At 36.8% G+C, this 20176-nt stretch overlaps 1 protein-coding gene across 1 annotated transcript in view; it reads right to left on the bottom strand.

The window, feature by feature from the left end:
- Nucleotides 1-20176, bottom strand: part of LOC123695874 (forkhead box protein K1) — a 61669-nt gene that overhangs the window by 6640 nt on the left and 34853 nt on the right. Inside the window, exons 2-9 of the mRNA XM_045641822.1 lie at nt 11078-11244; nt 10228-10364; nt 9422-9696; nt 8523-8678; nt 6715-6826; nt 5541-5646; nt 5054-5140; nt 3669-3771 (exon numbers count right to left, since the gene is read on the bottom strand). Coding sequence (XP_045497778.1) covers nt 3669-3771; nt 5054-5140; nt 5541-5646; nt 6715-6826; nt 8523-8678; nt 9422-9696; nt 10228-10364; nt 11078-11244 — 1143 coding nt within the window. The remainder of the gene's footprint in view (nt 1-3668; nt 3772-5053; nt 5141-5540; nt 5647-6714; nt 6827-8522; nt 8679-9421; nt 9697-10227; nt 10365-11077; nt 11245-20176) is intronic.

Raw genomic sequence — 20176 nt, 5'->3', positions numbered from 1 at the left:
CTCCATTAGAAGTAAGAACCATCCTCGTACTTCAAGGAATATAATAAAAAAAGAATTATCGAAATCGGTTCAGCCGTTCTCGAGTTATGCGCTTACCAACACATTTTGCGATTCATTTTTATATTAGACTAGCGGTCCGCCCCGGCTTCGCCCGTGGTACATGTTTACGTTTTCTCTACATAAGAACCATCCTCGTACTTCAAGGAATATAATAAAAAAAGAATTATCGAAATCGGTTCAGCCGTTCTCGAGTTATGCGCTTACCAACACATTTTGCGATTCATTTATATATATATAAGATTATGTGAAAATAACCAGGATGGTGAAAAACATAGGTATTTACGAAAACATAGTAACATATGGCTGTCGCTACAATAATTATATTTCAATTTTATCTTTTTATACCTAGTAGAACTGGTCGACGAATAAAAAAAATCGTATTAGAATACAATATATTACGGAACAAAAAAAGGATTGTAACTGAATTAGGTAGGTATGTTTGTTTCTGGGCGCACCGTTTTCGACGACGCGACGCGACGCGCGACGTAAGCGTATAGGTATAGGTACCTACTTTGCTAAAACAAACTAATAAAATTGTGTGCCTGTCTGAAAATTCGGAAAAGCATATTTTGCAAGTTTGTGATTACTTTGATAGTTTACCGATTTATAATAATTGTAATTGTAATTGTATAATATATAATTTGCAATGTGGTGAAATTTCATAAAAATCACGGGCCAATTTTTTGTTTTGAATCCCACCGAAAATATAATTGCGTTATTAGAATAATTAATTACTATACCTACCCACGATCAATTATTACAATATAGTCTCAAATGCATACTAGAGAAATATTGCAATTTGATTCAATTAAAATGCATAGCATACAAAAATAAATTCACAACACAAGAAATTCCGCGCGCAAATCATAGCGCGTGTCAATGAAATCAAGAATGTTTTATATCAAGCCGACGCGGACGAGCGACGACGCGACGCCGAACAAAAGTACCTACGACGGACGACCACGCTTCGAGTTGCCAAACACACAGCCAAACAACAATAATGAGTAATAAATTGTTTACAAAAAAAACAAGTTTTCCATTTTTCTGTATGAGTAGACAGAACTTCAAAACGCCACCTGCTACGGTTTATATGATGAACGATGGTTATAAAAATAAAAGTTATATTTGTTGGTGTAAACTATTTTATTGATCAATAATTTTGGAATTTAAAACTGTCAACATTGATTACAATAAAACGCAGTTTTATTTTATTACACTATTGTTTTTTTATCAAAACATGTATTTGAAGTACCATATAATATTATGCTGATCCAAGCATTTTCACTCAAAACTAATATCACTAATGATTTGTAAAAGTAAATTATTTCAATATACATTTCATAACCAACAAGTAAGAATAATTATTATTATTCCTACCTACAACAACAAACCTAAAACACTATTTACTATGGGAAAATAACCAGGAAGGTGAAAAACATTATATTATTATTTACGATTTCGACGCACTCGACTTTTAGTAAAATATAGTAGGTAAACATAATATTATGGTTTTGATTTTTGCTACTAGTATAAGAAAACTGCGTGTTCAAACTACTTGTTTGTCTGTCTGAAAATTCGGAAGTACTTTGGTACTAGTTTACCGATTTATAATAATATTGTATATATCGTTGTTTAAAAAATATTCAAACACAATAAAATATGATATACTGATTTATCACTGGTTTCAGTGATGAACTGATGAGTCAATGTTAGCCACTATACTTTCGTCATACGTGTGTATGATTGATGTGATTTGCAACGTGGTGATATTTCAGAAAAATCACGGGTCAAATTGTCCCACCGAAAATATAACTGCGTTATAAGAATAACTATACCTACGATAAATTATACATAATACAATATAGTCTCAAATGCATACTAGTGAAATATTTTATTTGAATCAATAAAATAAAAATAAAATAAAAAATAATAATAATACAAAAATAAATTCACAACACAAGAAAATCCGCGCGCAAATCATAGCGCGTGACAATGAAATCAAGAACTTTCGAGCCGACGCGGACGCGACGCGGACGACGAAGGAGCCTAACAAAAGTACCTACAATCATAGGCGGCTCGTGACAAAATTGTATGGCCGTGTTCACTTGAAATAAAACAACGAAAATAGGTACCTACAATAGCGTTAGCAGTACAAAAAAAATGAGCACCACATTATAAATGTCTATTTAATATTTATACACTAAAAATTATAGAGTATTTCAAAACGAATTCAATTATTATTTAGCAATAATTAGAAAATCCCCGAATTTGCATTCGTGATCGTATTCATAGTGTTTGTCTACACTAATATTATAAAGAGGAAAACTTTGTTTGTTTGTTTGATTGTAATGAATAGGCTCATAAACTACTGGACATTTTACCAATGTTTGCAAGTTTGTGATTACTTTGATAGTTTACCGATTTATAATAATTGTATACTTATATCATTGTTTAAAAATATTCAAACACAATATGATATAGGTACTGATTTATCACTGGTTTCAGTGATGAACTGATGAGTCAATGTTAGCCACAATACTAATCACTTTCGTCATACATGTGTATGAACTATGATTGATGTGATTTGCAATGTGGTGAAATTTCATAAAAATCACGGGCCAATTTTTTGTTTTGAATCCCACCGAAAATACATATATTACTAATTGCGTTATTAGAATAATTAATTACTATACCCACGATCAATTATTACAATTTACAATATAGTCTCAAATGCATACTAGAGAAACATTGCAATTTGAATCAATTAAAATGCATAGCATACAAAAATAAATTCACAACACAAGAAATTCCGCGCGCAAATCATAGCGCGTGTCAAATGAAATCAAGAATGTAATTTATATCAAGCCGACGACGACGCCGAACTAAAGTACCTACAGTACCATTTACCTTCAGTGTACAATACAGTTTACAGACCTACGACGGACGAACAATAATGAGTAATAAATTGTTTACAAAAAAAAAACATAGTTTCTAAGGTCATTAGTTTTATTTTATTTTATTGTTATTTTCTTTGAACGATTGGAAATGAAATTACTCAATTTTTACACAGAACTTTGATTTATTAGAATTATGCTCATTATGTATAAGATAACGAACGCGAATGCACGACATCTAGCGCGTCTTATGTCTAAACATCGCCTTTCGTTTAGACATTGACGCGCTAGATCTGTAATAAGTATATAGTCTATGCGCTAGATGTCGTGCTTTATGTCGTGTTTCGCTTGGCAAAAGTCACGCACACTACTGTAGAAGTGTCAAATTTTTCCGGTATTTTACTGTTGTTTTTCTAAGTAAATATTGTAAATTATTGATTAAAAAGGTCGAACGCGCACACATTTCATTATAGAGAAGTGATAAAATGATTAGTTTTAAAGAAATAGTGTCTGTGTTAAGTGTTTAGAGGTAATCAAAAATGTATGGAGGGACGGTCGGAACATCCACCTTAACTAAGAACTAATTTTTGCAGCTGCTGCAGCTGTAGTCTTAATTCTAAAACACATTCTCAAGTGACAGAAAGTGTCTCTACTAAATGTAAGTGTCACTACAAAGTGTAAGTGTAACTTCAAAGTGTAAGTGAGTATACTAACGCGTAGTACGGCGAGTGCTGATGCAGCAGCAGGTTGGCGGCCTGCACCTCCTCCTCGGGGATCGACACCAGCCCGCCGCCCGTCGTGCCCACCACGTACTTCTCTGGAATTTATAGTGTTATGTTTTACTTTCTACATTTTATTATACATTGAAATTGTAACTATAAGAAAGATAACAGTAAGTTTAAAGTTCATTTAGTTTACTTCCATCATAATCAGCCAAAAAAAAAGTCTTGCCTAAAACATATCAATATAATATAACACAGCAGAAATAACTGTAAAAAATAGGAAAACATTTCCTGGTGGAAAATGAGTTCTCTCGAAACATCGATTTCCGTAAAGAAAAAAACTAAAATGATAACTATTTCAACATAGCATAAATAACAACTAACAGATATCTATGAATAATTAAATGTTCCATCCTAATACTCCCAGTTACCTTAAGGAAAAATTCCAATTTCGTGAGAGTACGGATTTCAACCTTCGATGCTCTGAAAATGTACTTTTAAAAATTCCACCTCACAAGACCAAATTTTATCAAAATTCGTTTAATGTTCAAGCCATACTCCTGTGGAATGCACTTCCGATAACGATACGTCGCGCTAAATCTCTGAACATATTTAAAAAACTAATTTATAACCATTTCTTCAACGAGCTGTAATAATATTTTTATTTATACATAGTTATGTATTATGTATCATGTATGATATGTATGTATGTAAGTGTATATGTATGTATGTGTATTTATAGCATGTACGTATTTATAGTATTGATATCAACATTTATATTGTATTTACTTATTTATTTATTATTAGGTATCTATTCTTATATATATATACGTATATAATATGTATATGTACATATTTTTATTTTATTTTTCTTTTTCTTTTTTTTTATCCTTTTAAATTAAACACCACCCATCTAATTTTAATTCGTATGACAAATCCTATCCAAAGGTTGCCTGGCAGAGATCGCTTATAGCGATAAGGCCGCCTATTTAACATGCTATGATTTTCTTTTTTTGTTCTTTTTATTTTTTTGTTAATCTTTTTTGTGTGTGTTAAATAAAGAATTTAAATAAATAAATAAATAAATAAATATTAATGTTTAGGTTTGACTTGTTTTATCAAGTAAACTATATGTTGCCCACAGCTTCGCCTGCGTGGAAAAGAAAAATTTTCATTTCAATTTTCATTCCCTATTTTATCCCCTTGGGGGTAGAATTGATCAAAATCCTTTCTTTGGGGACGCCTACGTTATAAGTTATAACATCTACCTGCATGCCAAATTTCAGCCCGATACGTCGAGTGGTTTGGACTGTGCGTTGATAGATCACTATATCAGTCACCTTTGAGTTTTATATATGTATACAGATATATTCGTACCTTCCCGCTCGCCGCCTGCGCCGTTGGTGACGACGGTGATGTGGTGGCCCGCCATCACCAGCCCGCCGCCCAGCGACCCGCCGGCACCTGGAAAATATATTTATTAGAGAATTATTATATGTTTACACTACTTCTGTTTTTGCTCAAGTGAGCTTTTTGGTTGATTTCTATTCTTTTGTATTTGTAACTGTATGACATGCATTATAATATTATGTGATTGGGCTTCATGTTGAGTCGAATCATGACCGATATTAGACGTAATAAGTTTACGATTGTAAAGACATCTTTTCCAAATTGAAAAGTGTACTGTTTTTTTTTTCAAAAAGAAAACTTTTCAATTTGGTGGCTTGAAAGGGTTGGTAGATAAATAGGAGCCGGGAAGAGAAGATTTTAAGATGAAAAAATATCAATTTAATAATTGGCGATGCGAATAAAGTATCCCCAGTACTTTATCACTTATATACCAAGATAAAATAATATAACTAACCCGGAGATCCCGGCGCGCTCTGGCTGACGCCGGAGCGCTGCGGGAACAGGTACTGCGTCGAGTGGCTGTTGTTGTTGTTGCTGTTGTTCAACCGCTGTTGCCCGCCCTATAACACAACAGAATGATACATTTTAGAATTCATTGATCTTAATTAGTTGCTAATGCTGTTCTATCACGCACCGTAGCGGCATATTATTATAGAAAGCAAAAGCAATACAAATGAGGAAAATCGAAAATAATTTTTAAACCTGGGGCCTTAGACAAACGTACGTAACGCCATGGAATAGAAACTGCTAACGCTAATTATTGACGTAAGCTCATGACATTTTGGTAATGGTTCGATCACACTACCAACGACGCAGACGACCACGTACAAAGTTCCAATCTTGCCGAAATTTGTTCAAAATCAATATTAAAATCTCCCGTCATTCTGGTACTCAGGAATAAAAAAATTCGAGGTCAATTAATAAAAAGAAATAGGGTTTTTTGCGATTTTCGCCGAGACGGTAAGTTTATCATACAATCACCTGAACCAAAATTGTATATAATCTAATTATCTATAAAAAAGGTTAAATACATTTTTTTCTAGGAGCCACCGTTTCTATGAAAAACCTGTTTGTTTATCCATTGATCTCAAAATTTTTTTTTCCAAACACCAATACGACAGGAAATTCTTAAATTTCATTTTTAATTGTGTTTTGCACAATTTTATTTAATTGCGACTGGATGAAAATTTTGTTCGTGGTCGTCGTTGTCGTTGGTAGGGTGACCGAATCCTTATGCAAAACATCATACGCTTATGTCAATTTCTATCGATAGCGTATTCTATTCCTTGGCGTTTTGCCGTTTGGCTAAGGCCCATGGTATATTTTCTAAAACAGTTTAATATAAATAAATGTTGAAGTGACTTTTTAAAACAAACCTTTGTATAAATAATTAACTTATGTACAAAATGTATGTTAGGCCCAAAGTTGGAAATCGCAAATTGTATGAAAAAATTGCTTATAACACGATGTTGTCATAGTAAAATATAACATCGTGAAATTCGAGTTATTGCTCTAATAAATAATTGGTTGACCAACGTGTTATGGTATGTTTTAGGCTTAAAATGTCATACGCATATTAATTTGCATTTCAACATTACACAAATAACAATAAAACTAAAAGCACTTACCTGGTGATCACTCTCATCACCGGTGAACAGGTCCGGCGTGGGCTCGCGGGAGAGCTCCTCCGGCGTCACCAAACCTGACACACCCACCTGCGACGGCGATGTTGGCGCGCTCCTGTATATCATCAACATTATTATTATTCAAAATATTGTTATGTTCAAAAATAGCAACAACATCACCATCAATAACAACATTATCATCACTACATAGTATAGAACAAAGTCGCTTTTTCTGTCCCTATGTCCCTATGTATGCTTAAATCTACGCAACGGATTTTGATGCAGTTTTTTTTTTTTAATAAATAGAGTGATTCAAGAGGAAGGTTTTAGTATATAATTTATTAGGTTTTAGACAAAGCGGGCGAAGCCGCAGGCGGAAAGCTAGTAATTTCTCTAAATATTATTAATAGTAACATCACTATTAACAACAACAAAATCACCACCCTTTTCATTCACATTCTCACCACCATAATCATTATTTCAATAATCATTACTACAAGTATCAAGTTATCATTATTATCACTATATTATAATATGAATGGTCGTAAAAGATAAGTTCTATTTCTAAGTAGACTCAATAATAAGTTTTACATAACTGCTACATAAAGAAAAATATCAAAATATCTTACTCTTAATTTTCTTAAGTATACAATTAAAACTAACTAAACACGAAGTTACAATTCTGCATTAACTACAAAATGAGTCCCTACATGAAAGTGATATAAACCAAACATTACTTTGTTTAATGATATACTATATTTTTATACACACTACATCTGAGCAATTAAAATCACTCACATATTCACAACAAACTTCGTAACATCAACTTCGAATATTTTTCATCAATATTTCGTTGAATCTATAGACAAACAATAATTATCCAGTAATTTAGATTTTCGAAGCTTGTAAAATATCTCTTAATGTATGACTGCATGTGTATGTGTATACGTTTGTGTGAATTTTATGTATCGGTGTGTCGCTGTAGTGAGTTATCGTGTATTACGATGTATGCATGTATGTGTTTGTGTTCGTAGGTACGCGTTTTTTGTGCGTATGAGGTTGCGCATTTTCAATATTAAGGTACAATTCCGAGACGGGCCGCAGACCGCAAACTGCAAGCGACAACACTTGTTTCTATGAACATCTATGAATCGCTGCGCGTCGCGTCTGCAGGCAGCAGTATCGCCGCGCTTAGAATCAATTTCATAGATGTTCATAGAAACAAGTGGTGTCGCTTGCAGTTTTCGGTCTGCGGCCCGTCTCGGACTTGTACCTTTAGAATTAATAGTTAATTTGTGTAAATTATGTTAGCATGCTGTAAATGCATTGCTTGTTACGTTTAGTAGAATATTAGTCTGTAATTAGTAATTACAGAATCAATGTAAACAAACGTTGGTATTTCTAATAAATAAATAAATGTTAGCTCGCGCGTGTGTTCGCTGCGTGCATGTACGTAAGCTCGTGCTTGTGAGCGTGCACGTTTGCGTCTGCGTACTGCGTGCACATAATGCGTCCGCGTATGCATGTGTGTCACTGTTTTTGTAATATAATAAAGATTTAATATTTTACGAATAATATGTTGTAGAAAATACTAGTTTCAATTTGAAGAATAAAATAACATTTTTTTAGTTCGATTTCCGTTCGAAGCTAACTAGCTTGAACTTTCGAAAATCCTTGAATGCAGTTCTTTCTTTTTTATAATAAAGGAATATTTTCCCAGCATAATTTGCTATCTCCAGTATTTCAAATACTTTCCCTCGAAAATTTCCACACTGTATATTTATGTATGTTTGTACGTGTGTATATCTCACCGCGAGGACAGTCCAAAGGGAGCACGGAATTGAACCCCGCGCGGGCGACGCGGGCGGAACGCCAGCTCGATCAGCTTGCCCTCGCTCTGCGGGTCGATGCGCCAGAAGCTGCCCTTGCCCGGCTCCTCTTGGCTGCGGGGCACTTTGATGAAGTACCTGAGGAAACGTTCAAATATATTATCTGTGGAACATTTAAAAGAAAAAAAACAGACGTGTGGCACTCGGGGACTGCCGCGGTAAAGCTATTGCATAGCATGCCTTCAAGCCACACCTTCATGTCCGTCGGAGTGGGAAGCGTGAGGTTTTTCGTTACGGAATTTCTGGATTCGGTCCCCGCGCTCAAGGCCCGCGATAGAAGCTATGCAATAGCTTAAAAACTTGAGCGATGTCAAGGAACATCCGGATTTAAGTTAGAGAGAGAGACAGACCACCACGCGCACGCCACACAACTCTAGCAAAAGTGTCGTGACAACTTTTCGTAAGAATTTTTTCCGTTTAGCCCCCTCTCACAACTCGCGATAAGGAACTTCGTTCCAATATACTATCTGTAGAATATTTAGAACCAAATATATAACCTGTGGAACTTTTAGCAAGAAAACATATTGCCTCTGGAACATTAGGACCTAAAATCTAGGTAGATCAATGGAGGTTGAACTTACACAGCGTGTGTAGTTATAGCATAGTAATTTTCTTACGTACGGACAGCCTATGGTAACACATAAAAATAATATAAATGAAGTTTAAAAATACTAAAAAAACACGCTTAAACTCATAAAATTATTGTATTGTATAATTTATTTTATAATTAAATCTGTCCGTTTAAAGTTAACTTCAGTCTGTAGCAATTGGTTACATACAAACACACAGGTGAAGGTAATAAAATCGTGTTATAAACTAACCGATTGAGCGACAGATTGTGCCGTATCGAGTTCTGCCATCCCTTGTCCGCGGTGCGATAGTACGGGTAGTGTTTCGTGATGTAGCTGTATATGCCACTCAGTGTCAACTGCTTGTCCGGTGCGGAGGCCACAGCTTGCACGATAAGCTGTGCGTAGCTGTAGGGCGGCTTCGCTGCGTCTTCGGTGCGGGAATCGCGCGCGTCTCGAGCGTCGCGCACGTCGCGGGAGTCGCGCACGTCGCGCGGCTCGCGCACGTAGTCCGTTGTGGATGACGCCTGCAAGTATATGGTAATAGATTTAGTAGATATACAGGGTTCGTTGAAGGTTAATTTAGCAAAATATTGTTAGGAAGTTTTTGGAAAATTGGATATCTATTAACATAGCCAGGACTCGAAATCATGCAAGAATGCTCTTGAACTTTAAAAATATCAATAGTAGCTACTTAACTTCACAAAATTGTCTATAAGAGGAAATCATACCATTGCATTGCAAAAAGACCGCCCGCTGTATCAACGTGTAGTATGTGTTAACTTACTTTTATATTTTTAAAGTTTCTATTACTTACAATAAGTAATTTTGGATTTGATTGGATTTGAGCTATCTGTCTTACCACAAAAAAACTTAAGACAGGGTTTAACTTTAAGCGCGAGTTCTCTTTAATCTGGTTTTATCGTATTTCACATAGACAACTATTAAAGTGACAGATCCCTAGTTTAAAGTTAGACTATGTTTAAATTTTTTTTTTGGTAAGATCATATAAGTTCATGACACGTCAAAGACAACATAGAGGATATATCATCACTCACAGCATTCCCATTGGTGGGCCGCTGGTGCTCAGCCAGCGCCGCGTACTGCGCCACGAGGCCGAGGTCCGCGTGCCGCCGCCCCGACGAGCCGGCGCCGCGCGGCGACGTCGGACAGCTGTTCGTTGCGCTTATCGTGCCTGCAAGTTTACGTAGAGATTGTAAGAATAGTGATTCGTTTTTATCATTTTTTTTAATATTTACAATTTCAACTGAAAAGGGAAATAGATCATCGAAAAAATATAAAATACATCTGCGTCATATACAACGAAACGTGTGACTTTGACACTATTGGACATTTTTTTTTTAAATAATAGGGTACAGGATATTCTCATTGTTCTACGCTAGTTTCGCGACCACATTTCGCGACAATATGCCATAAAAAAGTACTATTGTCAACATTTTTAAAGGACTAAACTCGATATTTTGTTACTTCCTTAAATTGCATAAATCACAACATACAGGAGACATGAATTTCTTGAGTATTTTGATCGATACGCGAAGAAAGCCAGCCTTTCTGGTTTCTATCGCTAGCATTGCTTTGCTATATTAGTTTCATTTTTTGAAGCTTTTGTTGTAATAGGCAAATATTATAATCTGTATTTTAATTATTGTATAGTCTGTATGGTATCACAATAAACTCTAAATGACCCTTGACTTTTTGGTTCGTGATGTAATGTCGTGTGCGCACAATGTAGCTTGTTAAAAAGTATTATAAAAATAAAGTTAATTTATCAGCACGCACGGGTTATGTTTCAATATACAATTATTTCAACAGCTTTGTCATAAAATAATGTCCCATGAAACTTTCCTGTGTAGAGTCTCTGCATATTATAGTTTGAGTGTATCTCACCAGTGGGCGAAGGCGCCGGGCTGCGGCCGTCGCTGTCCATCGGTATGGTGATGCGCAGCGGGGGCAGCGGCGGGCCGGCGGTGCTGCCGCCTGCGCCGCCGCCGCTCTCCTCGACCAGCGACTGGAACTCCAGCCGGATGTTCGTGGACGGGAACCGGAGGGTGCATCTGGAATGAGCAATAAGGGTGTTGATTAGTGTGTAACTATAGAAGAATACCATAAACTGAGAGGCTTTTTCCATCCTATGCAACAAAACTGCAGCAGCTCAAAAAATACTGTTGAAGCGTAAGATGGGCGGCCCTCTAAATAGGGACCTAAATAACCTACTAGATAAAAAAGACATTAAGAAATTTCTAGCCACGTTTTCTTTTTCAAAACAGGTAATTAGTAAGTTTCTTTAGTGTGCAATTTTAGGTACTTTATAATAAGGAAGCTCAGAAAATTCTAACTAGTCACTATTTATTTTTCAAAATAAAATATAAGTTTCTTCTGTGCGTAATTCTATTAAAGACCTGTAAAAAAAATGATGAAACGTACTGTACATGCACTCGAACATTATTTTCTATTCAAACCGTTCTACTCCATTACATTAAGATTGTACATACCTATTTGCATTTGCATCTCTACAAGTTACTTAACTTGAGTAACAGACATAAAACCTGAAAGTTATGAGCATAATAAGTCCCTAGAAGTTTCTTAAGTATGAAGATTGTTATATTTTATGATAATATATCTTTAGAAGTTTTATTCTGAAGCGAAAAATAAATTAACTTTATAATTAATATTATACCTCCTCTCTAATCACAATTAAACAACCCAGATACCTAAAATTGAAAAGTAATTTTATATATAAGTATTATAATATAGCTAGAAATAGAAGAAGTTGAATTTATCAAAACAGTCTCAATGAGTTACGACTTACGACACCGATGCTTTGCTGTGAATTGTGATTATATTTGTTTTGAACTATGAAAAGCAAAATGTCTTCAAAATCATTCTATACAATATCTCTTATGCATGTTGCAAAAATCCCTTTCTTTCAACCTCTCCTATACTTCCAAACACCAGCACTCACACAAAAAAACACGCCCCACGCACACGCTAGCACAATCACGTGTATTGCACACATGTAAAGCGCCTTCGCAGCCAATCCCGTACCTCTATTCCAAACCATTTTTTTACTACCGCAAGCAAAAGCGCACGCACACAACGGCACTTACATACTTCGACAGTAAACACGTGCCGGCGGCCAATCGCGAGGCGTTACGTAACCGAGATAATGGGCCAACCGCGTAAACAATAAAAGCACTGCTTTGTTGACTGTTGTGTTTACGAGTTGACAAAGCAATTGTATCGGATTGGTGGCTTTATCGATTTGCCACAATACTTGTGTTTTATTTGATGAATATAAAAATCATCGGTGGCCGAAAGGACGCGGGTTGAAAACTCGCCAGATGATCTTATATTTTCCAAATAAATATTTATTATAATTTTAATGTCTAAATAAACATGACATAATTTTCAATCAGTAAATAGTACAACTACTTCCATCACCTTCCAGCGTAGTAATCACTAATTAATGTTGTAAAAAAACTTAATGATCACAGTAGTTATCATAACACCATTTTTAATTTCAACACATTCACACATATTTATTAAAAAGTAATTTTATCCTGCTGTCATTATTAAAATGAGAGAAGGGATGTCCCTTAGGAATCCACGTTGGGAAAGGGGATTATGACTGATGAATACACAAATGAACATAATTAAAATTGAAGTTTTTTCTTGGTTGTAAATACAAACACTGAATAAGAAATACATAAACAATTATTATACCTACGTCATATTATCCTATTAATATGCATAATTTAAATGTACGTATGTTTCATACACAATCCAGCCAGAACGGCTAAACACATCCAGTTAAATTTTAACACATATCTTCATAATATTCTTGAATAGTCTCACTACAGAAGCTGTTGGCTGGAGCTTGTTAATTATAACCCAAGTTAGATACAATTCCCAAAGCGTCGCAGACAAAGGTCAGAGGTAACTTAGCAAAACATTACCTATTATAGAAGTTCAGATGTTACTCAAATACTGTTTTATTTACACATAAATAATTATGTACACGTGTGTTAAATAAATCGCTCTATAACAATAAGATAATAACTTACTATCATTACAATAACGATACAGTAATATATCAAAACATTATATTGTCTCTTTCGATAAATCGTTGTGAAATAGGTCTGTAGGTACTAATCCTACATTATTGATTTTATGCTACTAGATACTTCTGTACCAGATTGAGGTTTACCTATATTTTTCAAGTAATATTTATCTATATAAAAAGTATATAAACCGTATAATATGCGAAGATGTATTTTATTTTCGATCGCAGCGATCACGGTTGAACAGAAATTATGTGTTATCGTTACAGATTCCGTTTATATGTAAACTAGCCGTGCTCCCGCTCTCGCTCTCCTTGATTTTAGCGTGATGATAATATAGTTATAGCCTATAGATAAATGGGCTATCTAATACCGAAAGAATTTTCCAAATCGGACCAGGAGTTCCCGAGATTAGCGCGTACAAACAAACAAACTCTATAGCTTTATAATATTAGTATTGATTAAAATAACAAATGGTCACAAACTAAATCTTTACTATTATTGAAACAAAATCACCCTTAACACCACACATGCACTCCCCCCTCCCCAATGGAGCAAATGCACTCGTCAAATCCCCCCCCCCCCACACACACACACTACTACGAGTACACAATATATCCGGCTCACCGCACACGTCCATTCAAGTTTTTTCCATTCATCACTCATACTACACCGTGTACACCGACGAACGAACATACATTATCAGTGACCTCCGAGGGTCCACCTTGTTGTGATAATACTATTGTGTTATCGATATTGTTTTGATTTTCGTGCAGTAAACATTACGTTGTAATTTAAGTTAATAGTTTGTAAGTACATAAATTGAATCTGTAATGTTGCCGTACTTGCTAATAAAAAGTTTATTATTTTTTCTTAATTTTGATGTTACTAGGTACAATATGTGGAATTGTGGAGACCACCCTTTAATACTTGTGCAAATGAAATAAAGGGAGTTTAAAAAAATAAAACACGTGGAAATAATTAAAATAGAAATAATCGCAGGTAAAAACATAATACAATAATGATGTTGATGTTCACATTGTAAATATTTTACAATGTTACAAACGTTATTAACATACTCTCATTGACATCTATACTATTATTTCAAGTTTTCTTGATATTCATTCAGGTTATCCTACTCACTATCTATGCATATACACGCGAAATGTTGAGCAATTATTTATTTTGGATGAACTTTTTTACATATCGTCAAAAGCACTACTATTTTGAAGCAAACCTATTGTACCTACGTTACTGTAAGCTCTATCTATATCTCTTTTACAATCTGGGGGCACGGTAGTGCCCCCGCCAAGACGAGCCAAGCGAACAAGCGAAGCGCACGGGCACTACCTACCTTTTCTCGAAGCGCTTCAACGTTTTTTTGAACCCTCATAACTTGGGTTTGGATTATGCTAGATCAACAAAATTTTCGGGATATATTGTCAATAGCGGACTTATTGGATATATTAAGTTTTAATTACATTAGCTTTTATACTTCAGATTTTATTTATATCAAAAAAACGCTAATTTCGTCACTGACTCACTGATGATCATCAAAATTCTTAAGGTATTTCCTAATGTCTTAGAAAGCTGAAATTTTGTATGTAAGCTAGTATTAGCACACAAACAACAAAAAAATTATAAAACTTGTAACTTTCATCCCCCAACCCCTTAAACTAGGGGATGGGAGTTTGTATGAGACCTGTAATTTTAATATAAATTTTGATGACGCTACAAGTCTAATCTAATAATCTAAAACTTGGTTCTCCTAGATATATATATATATATGTACTCCTTGTTAAAAAAAAATTAAATTTAATTGACATATAAAATTTTGTTACAAACAACTTACAAAAAGAAATGAAATCCCACCAAAACATTTTCATGTAAAATGTTCCCAAGACGAGCCCATATGACTCGCACTGTCAAAAAGTTATCAGATCTCATGTAGAGCCAAGCTTCTAACACTACACGCCCTAACTTCACAAACTCTACACCTTAGTCAAAATATGTGGCTTGGCCGTTCGTTACTACAAGAACTATTGTATAACACAAAAGTAATGAACAGTGAATTAATTTTTCACCTTACGCCGATGTGAATGTAGCGAAATGGCCAAGCCACATATTTTGACTAAGGTGTAGAGTTTGTGAAGTTAGGCCTTGTAGAGTTAGGGCGTGTAGTGTTAGAAGCTTGGCTCTACATGAGATCTGATAACTTTTTGACAGTGCGAGTCATATGGGCTCGTCTTGGGAACATTTTACATGAAAATGTTTTGGTGGGATTCCCTTTTCCAAATGATTGTCAAACATCATTCTGCCCTCCATCAACCGCAATGCGTAGGCATTAGTTCAGAAAGCCAATACTCATCAGAGTTCAATCAGAGTCGAGGGTCGTACCTAGTATCTACCTATGGAGCTAGCGAAGCAATATGTACATGCTTGTTTATCGACTGCTTATCAACCCTACAGTGCACAGTCTAGATAATGATCTTTGGAGTTCATTGGACGTGTAATATTAGCTATACATTTATATTCCGTTGGTAAGTGTGTTTATTCATGTGTTTAGAAGCATACGTAATACGTATTTATCTCCAGAAATGTTTCAAGAAGGAAGGTACAAAGGTTTAAATTTGAACTGAGCTAAAATATTGTGAACATGGTAGCGATACATTCAAAAAATATTAAATAAGCATGAAATAGAGCTCATATTCTTACACACTCGACAATACATCTAGAATAACAATAACAACATTAAGAGTATTAGATAATACTCTAGTCGCACGTGCAAAACCATTAATTACAAAAACAACAATAACAACTTCACCTATAGCTGAACCATCTAGCTATAATCTACAGTCTAGAACCTAGGCATAAACGTTGGCGCAAACAAACAAGTAATTATTACGTTTCCTAGAACCGCCGCGTGCGTTTACCAATCGACAACATGGCTGTTAAATTTGTAATCGAGGAAATTACAAATGTAATAGCAATTTTCGTTCGCGCGCCGCGTCATTATCGATATTAATCGACATTCGAAAAATTGTTTATTTGAATTGGGTGCATATTGAAACAGTGTATATTTTTACTCTAGGATGCAAAGAGCTATTTTGAATGTACATTTTAAAGCACAGTTTTTAATATGAGAATAACCAAAGATATTGAATTTAGCTAAGAATAACAGAAAAATAATACCAATCTACATATTATGCCTCTCTTTCTGGGTGCAAAAGAAGTTCCACCAACAAAACTAAACTTTCTGCAATTCATTAGTACGAAATCATCCCGCCTAATTCAACTGTTATTGCTGACCACCGCACGTTTTGAGCTAATCAAATAAAACAAACCATTACCAGCGATTACTAACAAAATTACCAACCATGTACTCTCCACGTATTTTCAAACTCAAACCTTGTTATACAAGCAATCAGTTCTAGCAATCACAACACGATACAAGAACAATAAATGCGTGGAGTAGGTGCATTTGTATTCGACCTACAAAACAGCGAAACGACGTGAACATAGCGTTTGTAAACAATTTTATCTCTAGCGTAAAGTGTTGAATGTAATACGCATTACCTACGTGCACTCGTACACTACTAATAATTATTAATGATAAAGACTGAACAACCTCTTCATATAGATATCTTCTTATATATAAAAATGAATCGCAAAATGTGTTGGTAAGCGCATAACTCGAGAACGGCTGAACCGATTTCGATAATTCTGTTTTTATTATATTTCTTGAAGTACGAGGATGGATCTTATGTAGAGAAAACGTAAAATGTACCACGGGCGAAGCCGGGGCGGACCGCTAGTTATCTATAAATGCGAAAGTAACTCTGTCTGTCTGTCTGTAACTCAATCACACCTTAACTAGGTACTGAACCAATTTTTATGAAATTTGGTATAGAGATATTTTGATACCCGAGAAAGGACATAGGCTACTTTTTACCCCGGGACATAGGATAGGTTATATCCCGGAAATCCCACGGGAACGGGAACTATGCGGCTTTTTCTTTGACTGCGCGGGCGAAGCCGCAGGTGGAAAGCTAGTTATTATATAAAAACATATAGGACGGAACTACGAATATTTTAACGCTTATTATACTTGGTGGAAAATTACTAAAACTGTGTTGATCGATTAAGTTTGGTTGTGACTTGTGAGTCATGTAAACAAATTAAAGAACGAATCTTCAGAACAGTAACTATTTCGATTTGATATTATGTATATTTCACAAAACTCACAAAACATATTATTACCATAGATTGTAAATTAACGGCCCAATCCCTTACCCCCTCGAATAAACAACATGGCAGGGGCATTTAAAAAAGTACTACCCCAGGAGGGTACCAGTGTAAATCATGCTGGAGAATCCCTCCCTGAGCGTTCTCGCTTAGGCTGCCCCACGTACTCTGGGGGGGGCAAAATTCCGCTTTCTTACACTGCTAGGCGCAAAAAAAGTAAATCCTCATCACTGACCCCTACCTTGCCACTACATGTAGACTTTTGCAATATTAGGGGACTCCATTCGAATCTTACAGCCGTCCACCAACATCTTGAGACATCTAAACCAGCTTTGCTTTTTTTGACGGAAACACAGATTTCCTCTCCACTTGACACTTCCTACCTTAAGTACCCGGGCTACGCGTTGGAACATTTATTTGTACCTCGTGCCGGCGTGTGCGTTTACGTTAGAGAGGACATCTGCTGTCGCCGACTTGGCGTTCTTGAAGGTAATAACAACTTATCTATATTATGGCTTCGCGTAGACTGCGACGACCACCCGCGCATCTACGCGTGCCTTTACAGGAGACATAGCGGAAATAGCGAAACCGACCAACTGATTGAGCACATTCAAGATACAATCGATTTACTACTTCAAAAGAATCCCTCCGCCGAAATAGTGGTTCTCGGCGACTTCAACGCCCACCACGTCGAATGGTTAAATTCTAGAACCACAGATCATGCCGGGCGTTCTTTCCATGACTTTACTTTGTCTTACGGCTTAACACAACTGGTATCTGCACCTACAAGGATCCCTGATGTGGAAGATCATACGCCATCGTTATTGGATCTCTTCCTGTCCTCTCATCCGGACGATTATCAGATACTAGTTGAAGCTCCGCTTGGATCGTCCGACCACTGCCTTGTTCGTAGTGCTGTGCCAATCATACGTCAATCTCGGCCGCGACCAGCAAACCTTCGACGTGTATGGCACTACAGATCAGCCGATTGGGATGGGATGCGTACTTTTTTTTCATCCTACCCATGGAGGCAAATCTGCTTTGCATCTGAGGACCCCGATGCTTGCGCTGACTCTGTTGCCGATGTGGTCACACAGGGTATGGAACTTTATATTCCTAACTCTGTGGTACCTATTGGCGGCAAGTCTCAACCCTGGTTCGGACAATCTTGTAAAGCAGCATCTCGCCAGAAACAGGATTGTTTTCGGGCCTGGGTAGAAGCGACAGCAGTTAAAAATCGTAGGGCTAGGTATTTAAAAAAAAGTATAATGCTGCCTCCAGACAGTACAAAAAAACGATCCATAAGGCAAAATCTGAGTTCATTGTGAAGATTGGCAAGAGGCTGGCGCGGTACCCTTCAGGTACACGCGCTTTTTGGTCACTTGCAAAAGCCATCCAGGGAAACTTTTGTAAATCGTCTCTCCCACCACTATGCAGGGATAATGATACTTTGGCACACACTGCTGGAGAGAAAGCCGATACGTTGGCTTCCCTCTTCGCGTCGAATTCGACTTTGGACGATGAAGGAAGGGCACCACCTACCATCCCACACTGCCATAACAACATGCCAGATGTGAAATTCACCCAACGTGCTGTGCGTAAAGCCCTTTCTTCTCTCGATGTAAACAAGTCAAATGGGCCAGATCAGATCCCTGCTATTGTCCTAAAAACTTGTGCTCCTGAGTTGGCTCCAGTCCTAACGCGTTTGTTCCGATGCTCTTACACCTTTAGCACTGTCCCAGGCTCTTAGAAAACCGCCTTGATACACCCAATACCCAAGAAAGGCTTACGCTCTGACCCAAAAAACTACAGGCAGATTGCTGTTACCTCCTTATTCTCAAAAGTGATGGAGTCTATCATCAACTGCCAGATGTTGCGGTACCTAGAAGATCATCGGCTGTTAAGCGACCATCAATACGGTTTCCGTCGCAGCCGCTCGGCTGGTGATCTTTTAGTTTACCTAACACATCGTTGGGCGTCTGCAATCGAGAGTAAGGGGGAAGCCATGGCAGTTAGTTTAGACGTAGCGAAAGCATTTGACCGGGTGTGGCACAAGGGGCTCCTCTCCAAGTTGCCTTCGTACGGCCTCCCTGAGAGACTTTGCAAATGGATAGCCAGCTTTCTCACGGCAAGAAGCATCAAGGTCGTTGTCGACGGATCATGCTCAAAACCCATGCCTGTGAATGCTGGTGTCCCACAGGGGTGCGTGTTATCGCCTACGCTATTCCTCTTGCACATCAATGATATGTTACGAACACGCGATATACATTGTTATGCTGATGATAGTACGGGTGATGCCGCTTATACCGGATTTGCAAATATCTCTCAGGAGCAAGTGGACCAGCACAGAAAGGAACTTGTGTCAAAAATTGAGAAATCACTCGATGAAATCTCGATATGGGGGCAGAGTAACTTAGTCGAGTTCAACCCCTCAAAAACGCAGGTCTGCGCTTTCACCGCGAAGAAGAAGCCTTTTGATGTTGCGCCCCAATTTCAAACACTCTCCTTAAGCTCACGCCTTGTATCGGAATCCTCGGGGTTGACATTGCGAGCGACGTTCAGTTCAGGGGTCATCTGGAGGATAAGGCTAAACTAGCCTCAAAGAAGCTAGGGGTGCTCGCAAGAGCGAGACAGTATTTCACGCCAGCTCATCGCCTACAACTTTACAAGGCCCAAGTTA

Source organism: Colias croceus, chromosome 11, assembly GCF_905220415.1.
Source record: "Colias croceus chromosome 11, ilColCroc2.1".
Classification (NCBI taxonomy): domain Eukaryota; kingdom Metazoa; phylum Arthropoda; class Insecta; order Lepidoptera; family Pieridae; genus Colias; species Colias croceus.
This window is presented reverse-complemented; position numbering and strand designations above follow the sequence as displayed.